The sequence below is a fragment of the Typha angustifolia genome, chromosome 7 (genome assembly GCF_048772165.1).
Source record: "Typha angustifolia cultivar Huaian chromosome 7, ASM4877216v1, whole genome shotgun sequence".
NCBI lineage: Eukaryota > Viridiplantae > Streptophyta > Magnoliopsida > Poales > Typhaceae > Typha > Typha angustifolia.
Window position 1 is genome coordinate 2,047,625 of NC_133245.1, and position 15,280 is coordinate 2,062,904.

The 15,280-nt window shown below is 39.6% G+C and overlaps 4 protein-coding genes and 2 non-coding genes across 6 annotated transcripts; 3 read left to right on the forward strand and 3 right to left on the reverse strand.

Annotated features, from left to right (window-relative positions):
* Positions 1 to 432: 432 nt before the first annotated feature.
* On the forward strand, positions 433 to 551 carry LOC140764100 (small nucleolar RNA U19). The gene has a single exon (XR_012104975.1). It is a non-coding gene; the product is annotated as a small nucleolar RNA U19 (small nucleolar RNA).
* An 11-nt stretch (positions 552 to 562) lies between these two features.
* LOC140762745 (5'-adenylylsulfate reductase-like 5) lies at positions 563 to 2,936 on the reverse strand. Its single transcript, XM_073100673.1, has 4 exons — positions 2,671 to 2,936; positions 1,855 to 2,039; positions 1,637 to 1,761; positions 563 to 1,536 (listed from the first exon to the last, which is right to left on the reverse strand). The coding sequence occupies exons 1-4, from the start codon at positions 2,842 to 2,844 to the stop codon at positions 1,196 to 1,198; spliced, it is 825 nt and encodes a 274-aa protein (XP_072956774.1). The 5' UTR covers positions 2,845 to 2,936; the 3' UTR covers positions 563 to 1,195.
* On the forward strand, positions 624 to 769 carry LOC140764115 (small nucleolar RNA snoR138). The gene has a single exon (XR_012104988.1). It is a non-coding gene; the product is annotated as a small nucleolar RNA snoR138 (small nucleolar RNA).
* Positions 2,937 to 4,987: 2,051 nt separating the features above from the next.
* On the forward strand, positions 4,988 to 7,971 carry LOC140763009 (tubulin alpha-3 chain). Its single transcript, XM_073101030.1, has 5 exons — positions 4,988 to 5,202; positions 5,831 to 6,045; positions 6,129 to 6,328; positions 6,860 to 7,368; positions 7,464 to 7,971. Exons 1-5 carry the CDS (start codon positions 5,090 to 5,092, stop codon positions 7,777 to 7,779), a joined length of 1,353 nt encoding a protein of 450 aa, XP_072957131.1. The 5' UTR covers positions 4,988 to 5,089; the 3' UTR covers positions 7,780 to 7,971.
* Positions 7,972 to 9,424: 1,453 nt separating this feature from the next.
* On the reverse strand, positions 9,425 to 10,547 carry LOC140763653 (ethylene-responsive transcription factor ERN1-like). The gene has a single exon (XM_073101938.1). It carries the CDS (start codon positions 10,350 to 10,352, stop codon positions 9,552 to 9,554), a length of 801 nt encoding a protein of 266 aa, XP_072958039.1. The 5' UTR covers positions 10,353 to 10,547; the 3' UTR covers positions 9,425 to 9,551.
* Positions 10,548 to 11,440: 893 nt separating this feature from the next.
* Positions 11,441 to 13,771, reverse strand: LOC140762115 (beta-hexosaminidase 2-like). Its single transcript, XM_073099732.1, has 2 exons — positions 12,955 to 13,771; positions 11,441 to 12,472 (listed from the first exon to the last, which is right to left on the reverse strand). Exons 1-2 carry the CDS (start codon positions 13,769 to 13,771, stop codon positions 11,529 to 11,531), a joined length of 1,761 nt encoding a protein of 586 aa, XP_072955833.1. The 3' UTR covers positions 11,441 to 11,528.
* Between the last annotated feature and the right edge of the window lie 1,509 nt (positions 13,772 to 15,280).

Below are 15,280 nucleotides of genomic sequence, written 5' to 3' on the forward strand. Positions count from 1 at the left end.
CATGATGAGTCAATCTAATAGAAATAAAACAAAAAATATCCAATATTTTAAGTGGAAAATTTTCTCTAATATTTTATTTAAAAAAATTTGTATTTTTGGTGTCAACGAGCAGAGGGAAAAAAATGATAAAAGAAATTAATAAAATCACTTCTTAGTCAAGTTTTTAGTGCAAATAATAAGTGGACTTTCGTTATAAATCATTGGCGGATTCGGGTTGAGTGATCCATTAGACAATACGCATCCAATTACACCACTACTTAGCCGCTTATATATATACTAACCCGTGCTCCGCCTTCACTTGGTGTTACTGGAAGCCCTAAAAAGCTTGCAGCCGTCTTCTTCCTCGGATTCCATCTCTCCCATTTCCTCTCCATCTCTCTCTTTCTCATCAATAATTGCCTCTTTGAGTAGCCATTACGGTGATCTATACCATCTTGGCTTAGTTAGGAGGCGCACAGAGATGGGCTCTTAAGAGCTCTCTTAGGCCTTTTTGAGAGGGCTCCATTTTTATACCCTATATATGGTGTCCTCCAAGCAGCCTTAAGACATCTCCATCTCTCAATGGTATGATGCTCACATTTTAATTTTCTTTCTTTCACTTTTTTAACTTTGAGATGAGTTGAAATGCCTCTCGAATAACCGGTTGCTCGAAATATCGAATGTTTGCATCCGGCTCAGACAGGGGCGCAAAGCAAATTCAAATCCTCTTTGAAAGAAAGGAACTTTCATTTATTGAATCGTTCCATTCTTAGATGGATTTTGGATATTCTTCAGTTTACTATACTTGATCACCATTTTCTTAATCTGACTAAAACCTTCGAGATCTCCAAAATTTGTAATTGTAAATTTAAACTCGCGGAAGTATTGCCAATGTCACATTCGAGGGCCATTTGCATTTGAGTGCTGAAAATTAGTGAGTGAGTTTATTTTTCTACACTAAATAAATACATTTGTTTTTCATTTATAACGGTTGTGTCGAAATGCACAAACAGTTCATCTTATTGTTATAAAAAATCTAAAGAGTTTTTTCTTTCCAGTGCAAATTCTCTCACATTCGACACATATACTGGGACCACATAGTACTTGATATACAAAAAGGAGGCCTCAAAATTTACATTCCTATATATCTTTCTAATGTGTTGCATGCCCATAGTTAACAGCAGGGAAATATCTCTTTCTTGAGGAAGACGATGATTCACCTAGCGAGAGAGGAAGCCCAGACTCTAGCATTGTTCGCACCATTTCGGAAGCTCCATGTCTTGCTACTGAGCCTGAGTTCGATGCAAATCCTCTTAAAATCAACTGTATGCAGTACTCTCACCAATAGCTGGCTTATTTCAGTAACAATCCCAAACTTTGGCATGCAGACATGCGAGACCCAGAAAGCTTTGAGATGGTAGCAGATCACAGGGAAGAAGCTTGTCATCGTCCTCAAGAGGATAAAGAATAAACTGAGCACTATGTAAGGTTCTTTGATTGTATCTCCCCTTGGACTGCTAAGCTCGTCAACAGCAATATATGCAACTGGATCGAGACCTGAGCCATTCATGCAAATTATTAATGGCTAAATGTGTTATGTTTAGATTTATTTGCTTTTTGTCGACCTTCCAATGAATAATAGCGTGAAGAAAACCACCTGTGGTTTCTCTGTAGAAATTAACAAGAGAGCTGAGATCCTTTGGGCCATGGTATCGAACCATTGAAGCCCCATTTGCCAGGACAATAGCAGGAAAACTATGAACACCATATCTCGAAAGGACACTGAAAAAAAATATATTATATAGATAAAAATCAACCACTATGACCTCCCTTTAGATAAACTGATGGCAATAAGCAACTCTAACCATTGGATACCTTGGCATGGTAGAAGATTCTTCAACTCGTAAGTGTCTTATATGAGGAAACATAGAGTTGAGAGACTTGAAAATGGGTTGGAAGTTGCTTGAAAATGGACACCACGAAGCATAGAAGAGAACAGAGTAGTAGTGTGAGTCATTTTTAGCCGTAATCAGTTCTTTGTCGAGGTCCTCGCCTCTCACCTTCAGGAAAAACGATGAAATCAAGCTTAAATATAAAATAAATAACTCACTATATGGCTTCAGAAAAATCATTATCATTAAAAATTCCCTATGAACAATATCAAGCAAATCTGAGGGAAAATAAATAACTCACTAGATGGTGTTTTGTGCAAGCTTCAGTACATTCATCACGGGTCAACTCATTCCAATCTAAACAAAACTTCTTTCATAATAGATTACTGATGAGAATCCTATTCTAATATCATAAATTAGGCCATCCATGAGAATATTTGGATTCTTCACCAATTTTCATAGTTCAAATTTACCACTAAACAAATAAGTCTTCCTACTCGATTGCAATGACGAATGCTTGGCATCCTCTCTCTATCAAATTTCTACGAATACATTCACCAGCAGCAAAGGGAAAAAAGAAATCTATCCTTTAACCACTCATGCAAATTATACTCAGACAGCTTTATTTCAATCGAAAGGAGCATGGAATCCTGAAACAACTGTTCCAAACCATTAGAAGCCCCAACCCAAGACGCAGTTTTGAAGACAAACCATCATCCCAATGGAACCCAAGAGCACAAAAATCATCAAAAGATCAACTTTTGCAAGAACCCAACAATTTTAACAAAGAAATCCTTACCTCTAGAGGGAAAGACCGCTGGATCCAGATAGGGCATTGGGATTGGAACGCACCAAGAAAGGCAGAGTCCAATCGAGCGCAGAGCGATGACGCCGCCATGGAGGATTGCGACAAACAAATCGACGCGAAGTAGAAGAAGAGGAGGAGACGCAAAGAGCACGTGGCCATGGCCATGGGCAGGGGAGATGATGGATCAAAACAAAAGGCTTGTAATTTGGTGGTCTCTGTTCTTGCTCGGGTAGTCTCTTTGCATATAAAAATATAGAATTAATTCTACTTTTAACTCTCCAAACTATCACCTTTAGAAGGTCTATGGATATAATAAATAAGTTCAGTATGTATATAAATAATAATAATAATAATAATAATAATAATAATAATAATAATAATAATAATAATAATAATATTTAGGAGGGTTAAATGTAATTATCCCTAAAATCTATAAACCCTGGATAGAATCAAACTGTGGATTGAGTAGATAAGAACTATAATTAAGTAGTAGTTTATAAGCATATAGTTGTCTACCAACTAGTAACGACAAATGGACCCCTAATCCACTTGTTTATTATGCATAAGACTTTGATGTTTGTTAATTTGTGCTGCTATTAGAAAACAAAATACTAGGCCAAATCTTCAATCCTCTTTAATTTTGGGAGGTTTGGCCCAAACTCAATCAAGAGTTGGGCTTGGGTTGGTTGGGCCTAGGCCCTTTTAGAGAGCCGTTTAATTTTTATTTTATCCCATTTGTTTATTTTTAATTTAATTTTTAAAGAAGATCCATAAACTCAAATTCGATCAATAGATATAACCAGCGTGGATATTATTACACCTATTTATGAAACATATTATTTTGAAAACAAAAACAAAAAAAAATTTATCGATTACATTCATGGACGGTAGAAAGAATAATCTTTCACTACAATTAGACTACTTTTGAAGAGCCTAAACTGATACTAAGAATGGAGACAGGATCAATCTGTTTACTAACCAGTTTAATCTCGACTTCAAAATAGCATCATATAAAATAGTCTTTTAATGTGACTGAAAAATCTGATAATACACAAGATAAGAGATTGAAAGTCACTTTCAACAACAACCACTCTTGTGTTTTCTAAGCCATCAATATCAACATCAACATCTCAATCTTTACTCCTTTGACACCACCATCCACAGTATGCAAAATACAAGGGAATGCTGCAACATTCTACTTGCCTTGCCCAATGTTTTCTATGTATCAGAGTTCAGAAGGATAAAAGCATATAATTTATCGAAGAAATAGAGCTATGCATATGACTGCCAACCATAGCATGCATGTTACAGTCTGTAACCCCCCATGCATCCATGTGATAAAGAACAAAGTAGGAAAAGAGGGTACTCAAGAGTAGTTATAAGACTATCTGGCAGAAAAGTAGCTACTTCCTTCTTTCCTTCCTGTGAGTAGCAGCATGTTATCTTATAATTAATACACATCTAATATGGATATTAGATAGCTTATCTTGCTTCCACCCTACTCCTTAAATGGAGGAGTACTTGACAGTGAAGCTTTAATTCCACTGTGCTATATATATATATATTATTTTAATGGTTGAGTGTTATTAATTTATAACAGAGATAAACTTATATATTAGAAAAAATTAGTCTTATTATTTAGCCTAATCGTACAAGCTTACGATACGGTGACGTCATCGATTCGGTTTGCTTATGTGGGTCCGGGAAGGAGGTGGATTAGGTCGTAAATCGCAATCCTCGCGCCATCGGATTAATCATTTAGCAGTGGGGTGATTTCGTAATATGTTGAAAATTAGAGGGCTTTGCCGACAAAAGGAGATGGAGGCAGCCAGCAAAGTGATCCCAGCACGTGCCCGCCCTGACCGATCCGCTGGAGCCAGCGGAGCAAGCTGAAGACAAGCTTTTATTCCTATTATGCCCTTGTCTTAATACCAATTGACATGTCAGTGAGATCGAACATCCTCGGATGGCGAGGGGTACTCCCGTACTTATCGAAAAGTATGGGTTCCTATGTCGGGGCCAATTGGTAGAGCAGGAGGGCCCCACGCCCCGGACGCCAGACCAAATATGGAATCCTTTTTAATAGATGGTCTCTTTATTTACTTTGCGTTTCAACGCCTATGTTTTAGTCTCTTCTCGGGAAGGGGCTTCTCTTTTGCACGTATTAGTGGTAATGTTTTGAGATTTAAAGGGCTTGTATCAAATAAGGTACACTTGTAGGTAGTGGTCTGCAAATTATTATTTAATTTTTTTTTTCGGTCAGGGTTGCTATTCTCGTGACGTCCTTTAAAAAAAGCAGCGGTGCCTCGGAATCAAAGCAAATCTCGTCCCCCTCTTCTCCTTTCCTCCCTCTCGTCGTCTTCGTCCCGGTGAGAGGGAAAAAGAGTTAGGGTTCAGATTAGGGTTCGAGATGAGAGAGATCATAAGCATACACATCGGGCAGGCCGGTATCCAGGTGGGGAATGCGTGCTGGGAGTTGTACTGCCTCGAGCATGGCATCCAACCCGATGGGATCATGCCCAGGTCTGGATTTTTTTTCTGTCAAGTTTCTTTCTTCTTTTTTTCCCCTTCTTCTCTTCTTGGGATGATATGGGTTATCTCGGCATTGATTAATTGAGTTGATGGGGGTTAATGGTGGCGAGATCTTGTGCCTATCGGATGTTTGTTGGAATGCTTATTTGTGTTGCTGGTGAAGGAATTTTGTCCAGATGTCGTTCTCATTGCCTTGTCATTCAAGTTTCAAGCTTTAAATGGAGAATTTTTTTTTCCTTTTTGTTGATCTTTAAGAAAGAGAAAAAGGTGAAAGATTGTTCGAGTGTGATATTTCAGACGAAGATTTCCAGCAGATTGAGGTTTAATTTGGTTCTTTACAGTTGTAAATGTTTCCTCTTATGTGACATATGCTTGCAGTGTCGGTTTAGGGACTAATTTTTGTGCTGGCTGTCGAGATATGTCTCCAAATTTTAAGGAAATTTCACTTTTTTCTTGCGTTTCAATCTTTAGACTATTTCTTTCCCTCTTTTGTTCGTCTGCGCCTATAGAGTTATCATTTGACATAGTTACATATGCAGCCTATTGCTAGATCTTCTTTCGAACTGTTCATGAGGAATTTATTGTGTGGCTGATGGTTCATGATTTGATTGATCCACAGTGATACCTCGGTTGGGGTTGCACATGATGCATTCAACACTTTCTTTAGCGAGACTGGTGCTGGCAAGCATGTGCCAAGGGCCATCTTTGTGGATTTGGAACCCACCGTCATTGATGAAGTGAGGACCGGCACTTATCGCCAGCTCTTCCACCCAGAGCAGCTCATCTCTGGGAAGGAAGATGCTGCGAACAACTTTGCGCGAGGCCACTACACAGGTAACGTGTCTTTCTCTTCCACCCATCCAGTTTGTTGTCGTCCTTGTGTTGAGATTAAATTGTACTGTTCTTGCGTGCTGCAGTTGGGAAGGAGATTGTAGATCTGTGCCTTGATCGTGTGCGGAAATTGGCAGACAATTGCACTGGCTTGCAAGGCTTTTTAGTCTTCAATGCTGTTGGTGGTGGAACAGGATCTGGTTTGGGCTCTTTGCTTCTGGAACGTTTGTCTGTGGACTACGGGAAGAAATCTAAGCTTGGCTTCACCATCTATCCTTCCCCACAGGTATGACATGTTCATATTCTTAACATAGCTTGTAAATTATCTAAATTTGAAATGACTATGGTATCAAGTTCATGATGTTCTGTGCGCTTTGTAATTATTTTCTAGGTGATTTCTTATCAGTAGTATGATGTATTTTGTTATGACAATATTTGGTTTGCCAGAAATTTTCATTGGTGTTAAAAGTTGGATTATGTATGAGATAATTAAGTAGTGGATGAGTATAGCAGATTTGAATTGTTATTAGTAGATTTAAGTATAATTTGGAATATGTGCCTCTTAGTTTCTTCTTCCTACATCTTCAGGCTTTGGGTAAACATTTTGTGCATGCAACTGATTTTAACAAGTCATCTGCATATTTGCCATTGTGGTCCATGATTTTTGCATGAGAAAAATAGTTAGTTGTATGTTTTGGTACATGTGGACATCAGAAGCGGTGGTTGGGTTTTTCTCATTTTTTAAATGTATACATCCTTATCCTTTTGTTATCTTAACAAACTCCTGACTTATCCTGCTAACCCTCCTTGCTTACAGGTTTCTACAGCGGTTGTGGAGCCATATAATAGTGTCCTTTCTACCCATTCCTTGCTAGAACACACTGATGTTGCTGTTCTTCTGGACAATGAGGCCATTTACGACATTTGCAGGAGATCTCTTGATATTGAGAGGCCAACCTATACCAACTTGAACCGGTTGATATCTCAGATCATTTCCTCACTGACCACCTCTCTGAGGTTCGATGGAGCTATTAATGTTGATGTTACAGAATTCCAGACGAACCTTGTACCATATCCTCGAATTCATTTCATGCTCTCCTCATATGCCCCTGTTATCTCTGCTGAGAAGGCATACCATGAGCAGCTATCAGTGCCTGAGATCACTAATGCTGTTTTTGAGCCTTCAAGCATGATGGCAAAGTGTGACCCAAGGCATGGCAAGTATATGGCCTGTTGTTTGATGTACCGTGGTGATGTTGTCCCCAAGGATGTTAATGCTGCCGTTGCAACCATCAAGACTAAGAGGACCGTCCAGTTTGTTGACTGGTGAGCTGCCACTATAACAATTATAATATTCTGCACTCTTATCTATCCTTTAATGACATCACGTTACATTATTGACTCCTTTTTATTGTCTGAAGGTGCCCCACTGGTTTTAAGTGCGGTATCAACTATCAGCCACCAACTGTGGTGCCTGGAGGTGATCTTGCAAAGGTGCAGCGTGCTGTGTGCATGATCAGCAACAACACTGCTGTTGCTGAGGTGTTCTCACGTATTGACCACAAATTTGATCTTATGTATGCGAAGCGGGCATTTGTGCATTGGTATGTAGGTGAAGGGATGGAAGAAGGTGAATTCTCTGAAGCGCGAGAAGATTTGGCTGCGCTTGAGAAGGATTACGAGGAAGTCGGAGCAGAGGGTGCAGATGATGATGGGGATGAGGGAGAAGACTATTGAGTTGTTTGAGTCAATTAGTGGTCATTGTTTGTTATTTGCTTGTAATCAGTATATACTCTGTCTGATGTCTATCCATTTCACAGTGCTGATACATTGATTTGCTTTTGTATTGTGGTCTATTGTATCTGACGTTTTCTGTGATTGTTAATATTGTTCCAGCTATATTTGATTCAACATGTTATTTCCTTTTAAGTTCTTTTTCCTCTTCTTTGATGATAAGTTCCATTGGCATGAAACTGGGAGGGGTGGCTTAAAAAATGTCTACATAGTGTACGCATGCGTGCCTTTAATGTGGTCCTTGTACGTAGACTGTCTTAATGCACAGGGTACATGCGTGTATGTTCTTGTGGCAAATTTAATTGTAATTCTCGCCATAAATTCCGTTATCTAATTGCAAGATTATATTATTGTTGTTTTTAAATTGGGTTTGCCAAATAATATGGAAAGTTATGGGATAAAATAAAAGGATATTGACAGATTGATAGCAGCGAAAACTCATCATACTAATTATTTATGACTCTTTCTTGTATTCATAAATCTTGAATAACCTTCGCTTTCGGTGAACAAATTAAGTTTATTATTATCCAATAGCTGTAGACAGAGAGAGAGAGAGAGAGAGAGAGAGAGAGAGAGAGAGAACATTCTACTAATTCATGATTGCATATGCATGATATTGGACTTGTCACTGACCATGTTAAGCTATCAGTTGAGGGTATGACAGCCAAGGAGACTTTTATCAGGCATAAAAGTGTTGTTAGGTTTGCAACTACTCCAACCTACCCATAGAGACAAATCTATCCTACCTTCAATCATAACTCCAAACACTCGATAGTTTAAGTAGTCTTTGGTTTGTCAGTCGGGTATACGACCCACTCCAAATTGTTTCTTTGTCGAAGGAAATTTTATATGAACTATGAAGTACATATGTATCAGTTTATTCAGACATATCAATGGACAACTCTTATTATTCCATTAGAAATGGCTCAGAAAAGAGATTAAAAAAAGTACAGTTTTGCTGATCAACTTCTGAAATCTAAGGCCTGTAATGAGTAGCTCTAAGTGTCATTTCTCCACTCCAATGGTATATAGTAAATGTTCCAGAGTTGGCTATAGTTGGAAAAAAAAGAAAGCACATTCAAGGAAGATGATTTATGATTAAATCTCTGCTAACTTTAATATTAGCTTCTATATATGCTGAAATTTTACCGAGAGTGCAGTCAATCTCTTCCTCTATCTATCTTTATATTTGATCTACATCCATGTACTCTGTTCTGCTTCACATTTATTTTGTACCATCATGATCTAAACTTAACAACTCCAAAAGCGATATGTTACTCATAAGCAAAGTGGTTTGACATTCTAATCACCAACTGCCATTAGTTACAGGATTGAGACAACTTATCTTTGTTCTATTATGTGGCAACCAACACCTACTTCATTAAGAAATCTCCTTCTCTGTCTGCTTGCTTTCATAGCTTACTATTGAGCCCAAGTCATCATATATCCTGCTTAGAAATTCATCAGAATTCCTAATAGAAATGTAAAACGTAAAGCAAAACCTTCCTCTTAACGGATTTACCGTCATATTGATAGAAGTAAATATTTCCAAAAGATATAACAATAAATAGTTTTTTGTACTTCCACTTGAAGTTTAACTTCTCTCCTTTGCATTACATTGCTTACCAACCAACACAATCTCATACAAGTCTGGTATGAAATTGGTCTCCAAATTCAAAACAAAACAAGATGAAAGGACTAGTCCTATCAACGCATCAAATTCTACAATACAAATGACACAATGGGGGGAGATCCCATATCGAATCGGAAGGATCGTGCACCATGTCGAGGTACTCCTGAACTCCGTTCATCCCGTAGAGCGACGCAGATATTTGCCTCTCCACCTTCATCCTATCGAACTCCGAGAATTCTTGGCTAATGTTGGGCAATTCTAGTCCGTCGAACACCGGAAGGCGATCGAACGCAGGCTCAAACGCCCACGAGTAATCTAACTGCTGCGGAACTAATTGAAATCCTTCAACACCATTGCTGAAACATGGCTTGTCGGCTTCATCCACCATCTGGGTCTCTTGCTTCTTCTCATGGGAAAGAGCTGTAGCACTTACAATGCTACTACTAGTACTACTTTCACATGTCACAGTACCTGAACAAGTGGTAGTGCGAACACTACTAGTAGTAGAATTAGATTCAACTTTCTTGAGCTTCTTATGATCAAGAAGGCTGCGAATTCTGGAGGCCAGAGGGGAATCAGAGGAGACATGAGTGGTGAAGTTGGTGCGAGTGTTGGATCCTCGGAGGAGGCAAGCGGCCTCGTCGTAGGCTCGAGCCGCCTCCTCGGCGGTCTCGAAGGTCCCTAACCACATCCTGATCTTCTGAATGGTGTCCTTGATCTCTGCCACCCATCTCCCGGACGGCCTTTGCCTTACACCTACGAACTTGTTAGTGCTACTCTTATTCCGTCCTTTGAACTTGCTCGGCTTAGAGACTGGAATTTGATACTGTTGTTGTTGTTGGTGGTGGTGGTGGTGCCTTTGTTGCTGGAAGTGGAGCTCCATTGCTTGCAGTAGGTGTTTGAGAACAGGAGGGAGGAGTAGTTGTGTAGTAAAACTAAGAGAAAGAGAGAGAGAGAGGAAGGTAGAGGAGAAAAGGGGATGTCCATGTCCATTTTCTCTTTGGAAAATTTATAGAGCTTTGTTTGGATGACTGGGTTTCAGTGGAAGGAGGAGGTGCTTCCAATGATTGGCCGAGGAATGTTATGCTGGGCATGTCTGTATTACCCTTTTATTATTATTACTATTTTTTTGAGATAAATTAGAATTTCTATTATTTTTTTATTATTCATAAGAGAAACTCGGGTTCCAATTTCCAACTCATTACTTTATGTTCACGAGTTAATACATTTTTCCCACTGTACTGCAGCAGCGATTGCCATTATATATATATTTTTAATTATCAGAAAGTGAGAATTTCTCTATATTAATCTACAGGTGCAATAACGATTTATGGAAACCAAGGTGCATAATTAATGAAAGAAAACGTTGCTCTTATTCAAAGTAATGCAAGGGTAGTAACAGTATAGGGGAGGATGCAACTAATAAGACAAAACTGTGGTAGGTCCCACGTAGATTAGCAAAGTCCAAAAGTCCCGGTCAACGCCCATATAAGAAATAAAATACCAAGTCATGGAAGCACGAAAGTTCGCCACTTGGGAGCATCGGAGGGACTGAAGCTAGACGACAACATGCATGCGTCTAAGGGAATAATTTATTAGTTTTAAAAAATATATATTTAAATTAACATTTCTATGATGGCATCCTAATTACTAAATTATTAGCCATTAATATTACAAAAAGTGTCTTAGTTAATTTAAGAGATGAAACTATAAACGATATAATAAGTTTGCTATCAGTATGCCGGTTCGTGCAAGCCTCCCTTTTTATTAGAACATGCCAGCCTCTCCCATCACCAGGGAAACTTTTTAATGATCTCTTAGCCATATTAGATTAGATTAATGTAAGCAATAATTGAAGGTAATTAATTATGAACTGCTATATTGCATTAAAAAAATTCCTCTTAATAATGGCCTTGTGATGAACAAGGGAATGCCATCCAATTTCAAGTATTGTCCATTAGAGATTACCACGAAGAACTCACTCAGCCAAGTGATTTAACATTAAGGTACAATAAACATCTCAAATTAAATACTAAAACCAATTGATACTCCAACCTAACTAATAAACCAAGTTGCACATCCCAGGATGAGTCCTGCACCACAAAGGTTGAATTGGCTCCGCATTGATTCCTCTTCCTACCATCCGATGCCGCCAGTCGGTCAGTCGGTCGGTGGCATCGGCGTATCGCTTCTTTCCGGTCATGTCTCGGTTACCGGACCATAATGCCTCGGCCAATGCTGATGCTCTAGGCCAAACCCTAGCATCCAACACGGTTGGGTCAGCCTGCTCGGACCACAATGCCACCTCTCCACCTAACACTAAACTAGACTCGACCTGAGTCAACCCGTAAGTTATGTCATAGTCATACACCCTTTGCCATGTCTTAAATGGACCACACCAAGATCCTCCAATGCCCACATCACTTCCAATCTGATCGTAGGAGCTATCATTCCCGACGAAATCTCCGTGGCCGCAATCCAGGTAGTAGAAATCGGCCGACGACACGATAACCCGGTAACCGGCTTGGACGATGAGCTTGGTATTGTTAGGTCCACTGTTCCAGGTTTGTAAAATAGTTGTCTCTGGTGAGATCATTGAAGAATTCACTCTAATCTGTGAGTCTAACAAGATGTCCTCCCAATAGACCACGGTCTTGTTGAGTGACACAATGTAGGGGTGAGTTAGGTTGAGAAAGAGCTCAAGGAGTTGGCTTAGGGTTCCACCATCGGATAAATAAGCCTGGATGGATGGGTCTGAGTTCCAACAACCTGGAGTGATCTCATCACCACCGGCATGGAGGAACTCATCTGGGAAAAGAGAGGCTATGTCTTTGATCACATTTTCATGGACTTGGTAGGTTTGGGGATCGAGAGGGTTCAGGTGGCCGGTGCCGGGCTCCGACGCAAGGCGGTCCGGCCAATTCTCCGGTCCGTTGGGTAGCCAAAACATGTTAGCACAAGTCATAATTTCCGGGTAGGCTTCGGCCCATGATCCTGTGTGGGCTGTAATTAAGAAGTTTTAAAAAAAATTGTTAACGTCAAAATTATTATTATTATTTACTTTGATAGAAGAAAACTTTATTCTAAGACGAAAGGATGTTTCTAAATGAAAACGCCGGCCTAAGACGAAAGGACATATATTAGTTACTTTGTTATCGTGATAACTAAGTAATTAGTTTGTCTGCTTGTCTTAGGCCGGCTTTTCCTACCTTTGGAAGTTTCGAGTAACTTGATATATATATATATATATAATTGGTACTAAATGATGAATAATAAGAGCATGCCATATTTGTAGCAAGAAAATAATGTTTTTATTTTTACTGCATGCTGGATGATTTGGCAGCCAATGATAAGGTTCCGACCACCCAACCGTAGCAAATTCCTAAAATCCTCGAAGAATTGCATCTTGATTTGCATGACATGACATGACTACGTAAAAAAAGACGGTGACTGAATTTAAAATATATGTAAGAAACGAGATTTACCGGGAGCATCGATCTCTGGCATCACTCTAACTCCCCGGCTCATCCCAAAGTCGACGACGGCCGCCACGTCAGCCGCATTATACCTCATCCCCTCCCCGTACGCCCCCTTCTCGGCGAGCTTCGGCTCCGACGGCAGCTCTATGGGAAACGAGTGGGAGTCCGTTATATGCCAATGGAATACGTTCAACTTGTTAGAACCCATGGCGTCGATCGTCCTCATGATATCCTCCACCGGATAATAATTCCTCGACGTGTCGAGCATCACCCCCCGGTGACCGAAGATCGGGCGGTCGGCGACGTAGACATCGCCCGCGACCACCGGCGGGTCGCCCCACGACAGCTGCAAGAAGGTCTCGAGCCCCCGCATGGCGCCCCACGGGGTGGCCGACGTCAAGGCTGCGGCGCCAGCGGAGGCGTCGATCGAGAGGGTGTACGACTCGTCGACGCCGTGGCGGAGGGGGGCGGAGATGTCGGCGACGCAGAGGGTAAGGGTGCGGAGCGGTTGGAGCACGGAGAGGTTGACGGCGGGGGCGACGATGGGGTTGTAGTGCTCGGAGAAGAGGAGCGCCGAGTAGCGGGCGACGGCGGAGGTGAGGTGAGGGTGGGAGGAGTAGGGGGAGAGGATTTGGAAGGAGGGGGAGAGAGGGGTGAAGGTGGGAGTTGGCCAGAGGAAGGTGGTGGGCTTGGGCCAGACGTTGATGGGGAGAGGTTGGGGAGAGGAGAGAGAGATGAAGAAGAAGAAGAAGAAGAAGAAGAAGGAGGAGGAGGAGGAGGAGGAGAGGGTTATGATCAAGAGATCAATGGAGGCTTTGGCCATGGAGAACTAGTTGTTGTTGGTGCTGCTGTTTGTGATTAGTACTTAGCAATAAGTGTGATGGGATATTTATATATGTGTAAAGGAGATGGAGGTGAGAGTGTTAATTAATTATTTGGTTGCCATCTTCTGGAGCGAGCTGTGGTTACTCCATCTGGCCTTTGTTTGTAGTCATAGAACTCAATTATATACATAGTAGGCCGTCCATTTACGGTAGTCTAGTGTCGAATCCTATTAATTATTTTCTCATAGATATTAAGATTAATATTAGATAAACAATAGATATTAGGGTTAACATTAGATGAACAAAAAATAAATAAAAGCTTAGATATATGTAGTGGAATAATTTTATATATGTTCTTACTATATATAGTTTCTTGTTTATTGGCTTGGAGTATTTCATTAGGGCTTTAAAATGAGTGCAAAATAAGTGATCCATTAATGCACTAGCATAAAGGGAATGAAGCTAGTAAAGAGTAGTATTCCATTTACATGTATACTACTAAATTAATTTGGTGTTTGTGATAGATAGTGGGCTTTATCTGAAGCAACTTAGGAACAACACCCAAGCCCCTACCTTTTGTTCTGCAAGGTGAATTAAAAGAAATATGTAACTCTCTCATTTTCAGGGTCCCTCCTCTATTTATCTTCTCTGTATATAGATGTCACTCAGCCCAATTAAGTCATGTCTTGGTTAATTGAACCAAAGGTATGTGATTTAAAATCTTTAGAGATCTTAATATAATTTAGTCTGCAGGTGACATCCACATGATCATGTACTGTTAGCTTTGTTAACTTAAGTTTTTAAATCAATTTATTTTCTAATATCATATTATAGCTAGTTTTTCTTTTGTCATATGTTCAAACTCAGTTAACTAGCCTGCTCTTACTTCTTATTCTATATTAAATATATATTTTTGTTATCTAATAACATAATTATGTGTGTATGTAGATGGCAAGTCTAATTAATGATGGAGGGATTGTTCACATTAGCACCTACTTGGATTTGTTTATGCTTCATATGATACTTTTGGAGCTTCAAAATTAAACCCATGGATGTGGTGTGATGAGAGGACTTAATTAGCACTTAGGACTAAACTTATTTTTCCATCATCGATCACACATTCGTGCGTCTTAATTCAAAGCGTGTGGCAACCATTTAATTAAAGACAGAAGACATATCGATTGTGTCACGTTATATCTTTACTCTAATTATGTAGAACAAAAAATAAAAGTTGGTAATACATCAGAGAATAAATCTATCCATCCATGCATGCAGATATCTAACTATGCCTCCTGGTCTTTGGAAGTCTATATCCATGATCAGTATTTAAGCCCATGTTAGCATGTGGAATAAAAATATATTCATTTAAGTACAATCCTCCTTATATTGATTTTAATAAATAAAAAACTACTTAGATTTGTACTTAGTATGGTAATACTTAGTTCTAGCTCCTCTTATCTTTCATTTAATATTTTTGTATATTTATTTTTTAAAAGATATTATTTTAA

Coding starts and splice junctions, on each gene's coding strand:
- LOC140762115 (XM_073099732.1), bottom strand. CDS start 13,771: ATGGCCAAAGCCTCCATTGATCTCTTGATCATAACCCTCTCCTCCTCC. Junction 12,473..12,954: donor GCCAGAGATCGATGCTCCCG/GTAAATCTCGTT, acceptor TCTTAATTACAG/CCCACACAGGATCATGGGCC.
- LOC140763009 (XM_073101030.1), top strand. CDS start 5,090: ATGAGAGAGATCATAAGCATACACATCGGGCAGGCCGGTATCCAGGTG. Junction 5,203..5,830: donor CCCGATGGGATCATGCCCAG/GTCTGGATTTTT, acceptor ATTGATCCACAG/TGATACCTCGGTTGGGGTTG. Junction 7,369..7,463: donor ACCGTCCAGTTTGTTGACTG/GTGAGCTGCCAC, acceptor TATTGTCTGAAG/GTGCCCCACTGGTTTTAAGT.
- LOC140762745 (XM_073100673.1), bottom strand. CDS start 2,844: ATGGCCATGGCCACGTGCTCTTTGCGTCTCCTCCTCTTCTTCTACTTC. Junction 1,762..1,854: donor GAATCTTCTACCATGCCAAG/GTATCCAATGGT, acceptor ATTTTTTTTCAG/TGTCCTTTCGAGATATGGTG. Junction 1,537..1,636: donor TTTCTACAGAGAAACCACAG/GTGGTTTTCTTC, acceptor TGAATGGCTCAG/GTCTCGATCCAGTTGCATAT.
- LOC140763653 (XM_073101938.1), bottom strand. CDS start 10,352: ATGGAGCTCCACTTCCAGCAACAAAGGCACCACCACCACCACCAACAA.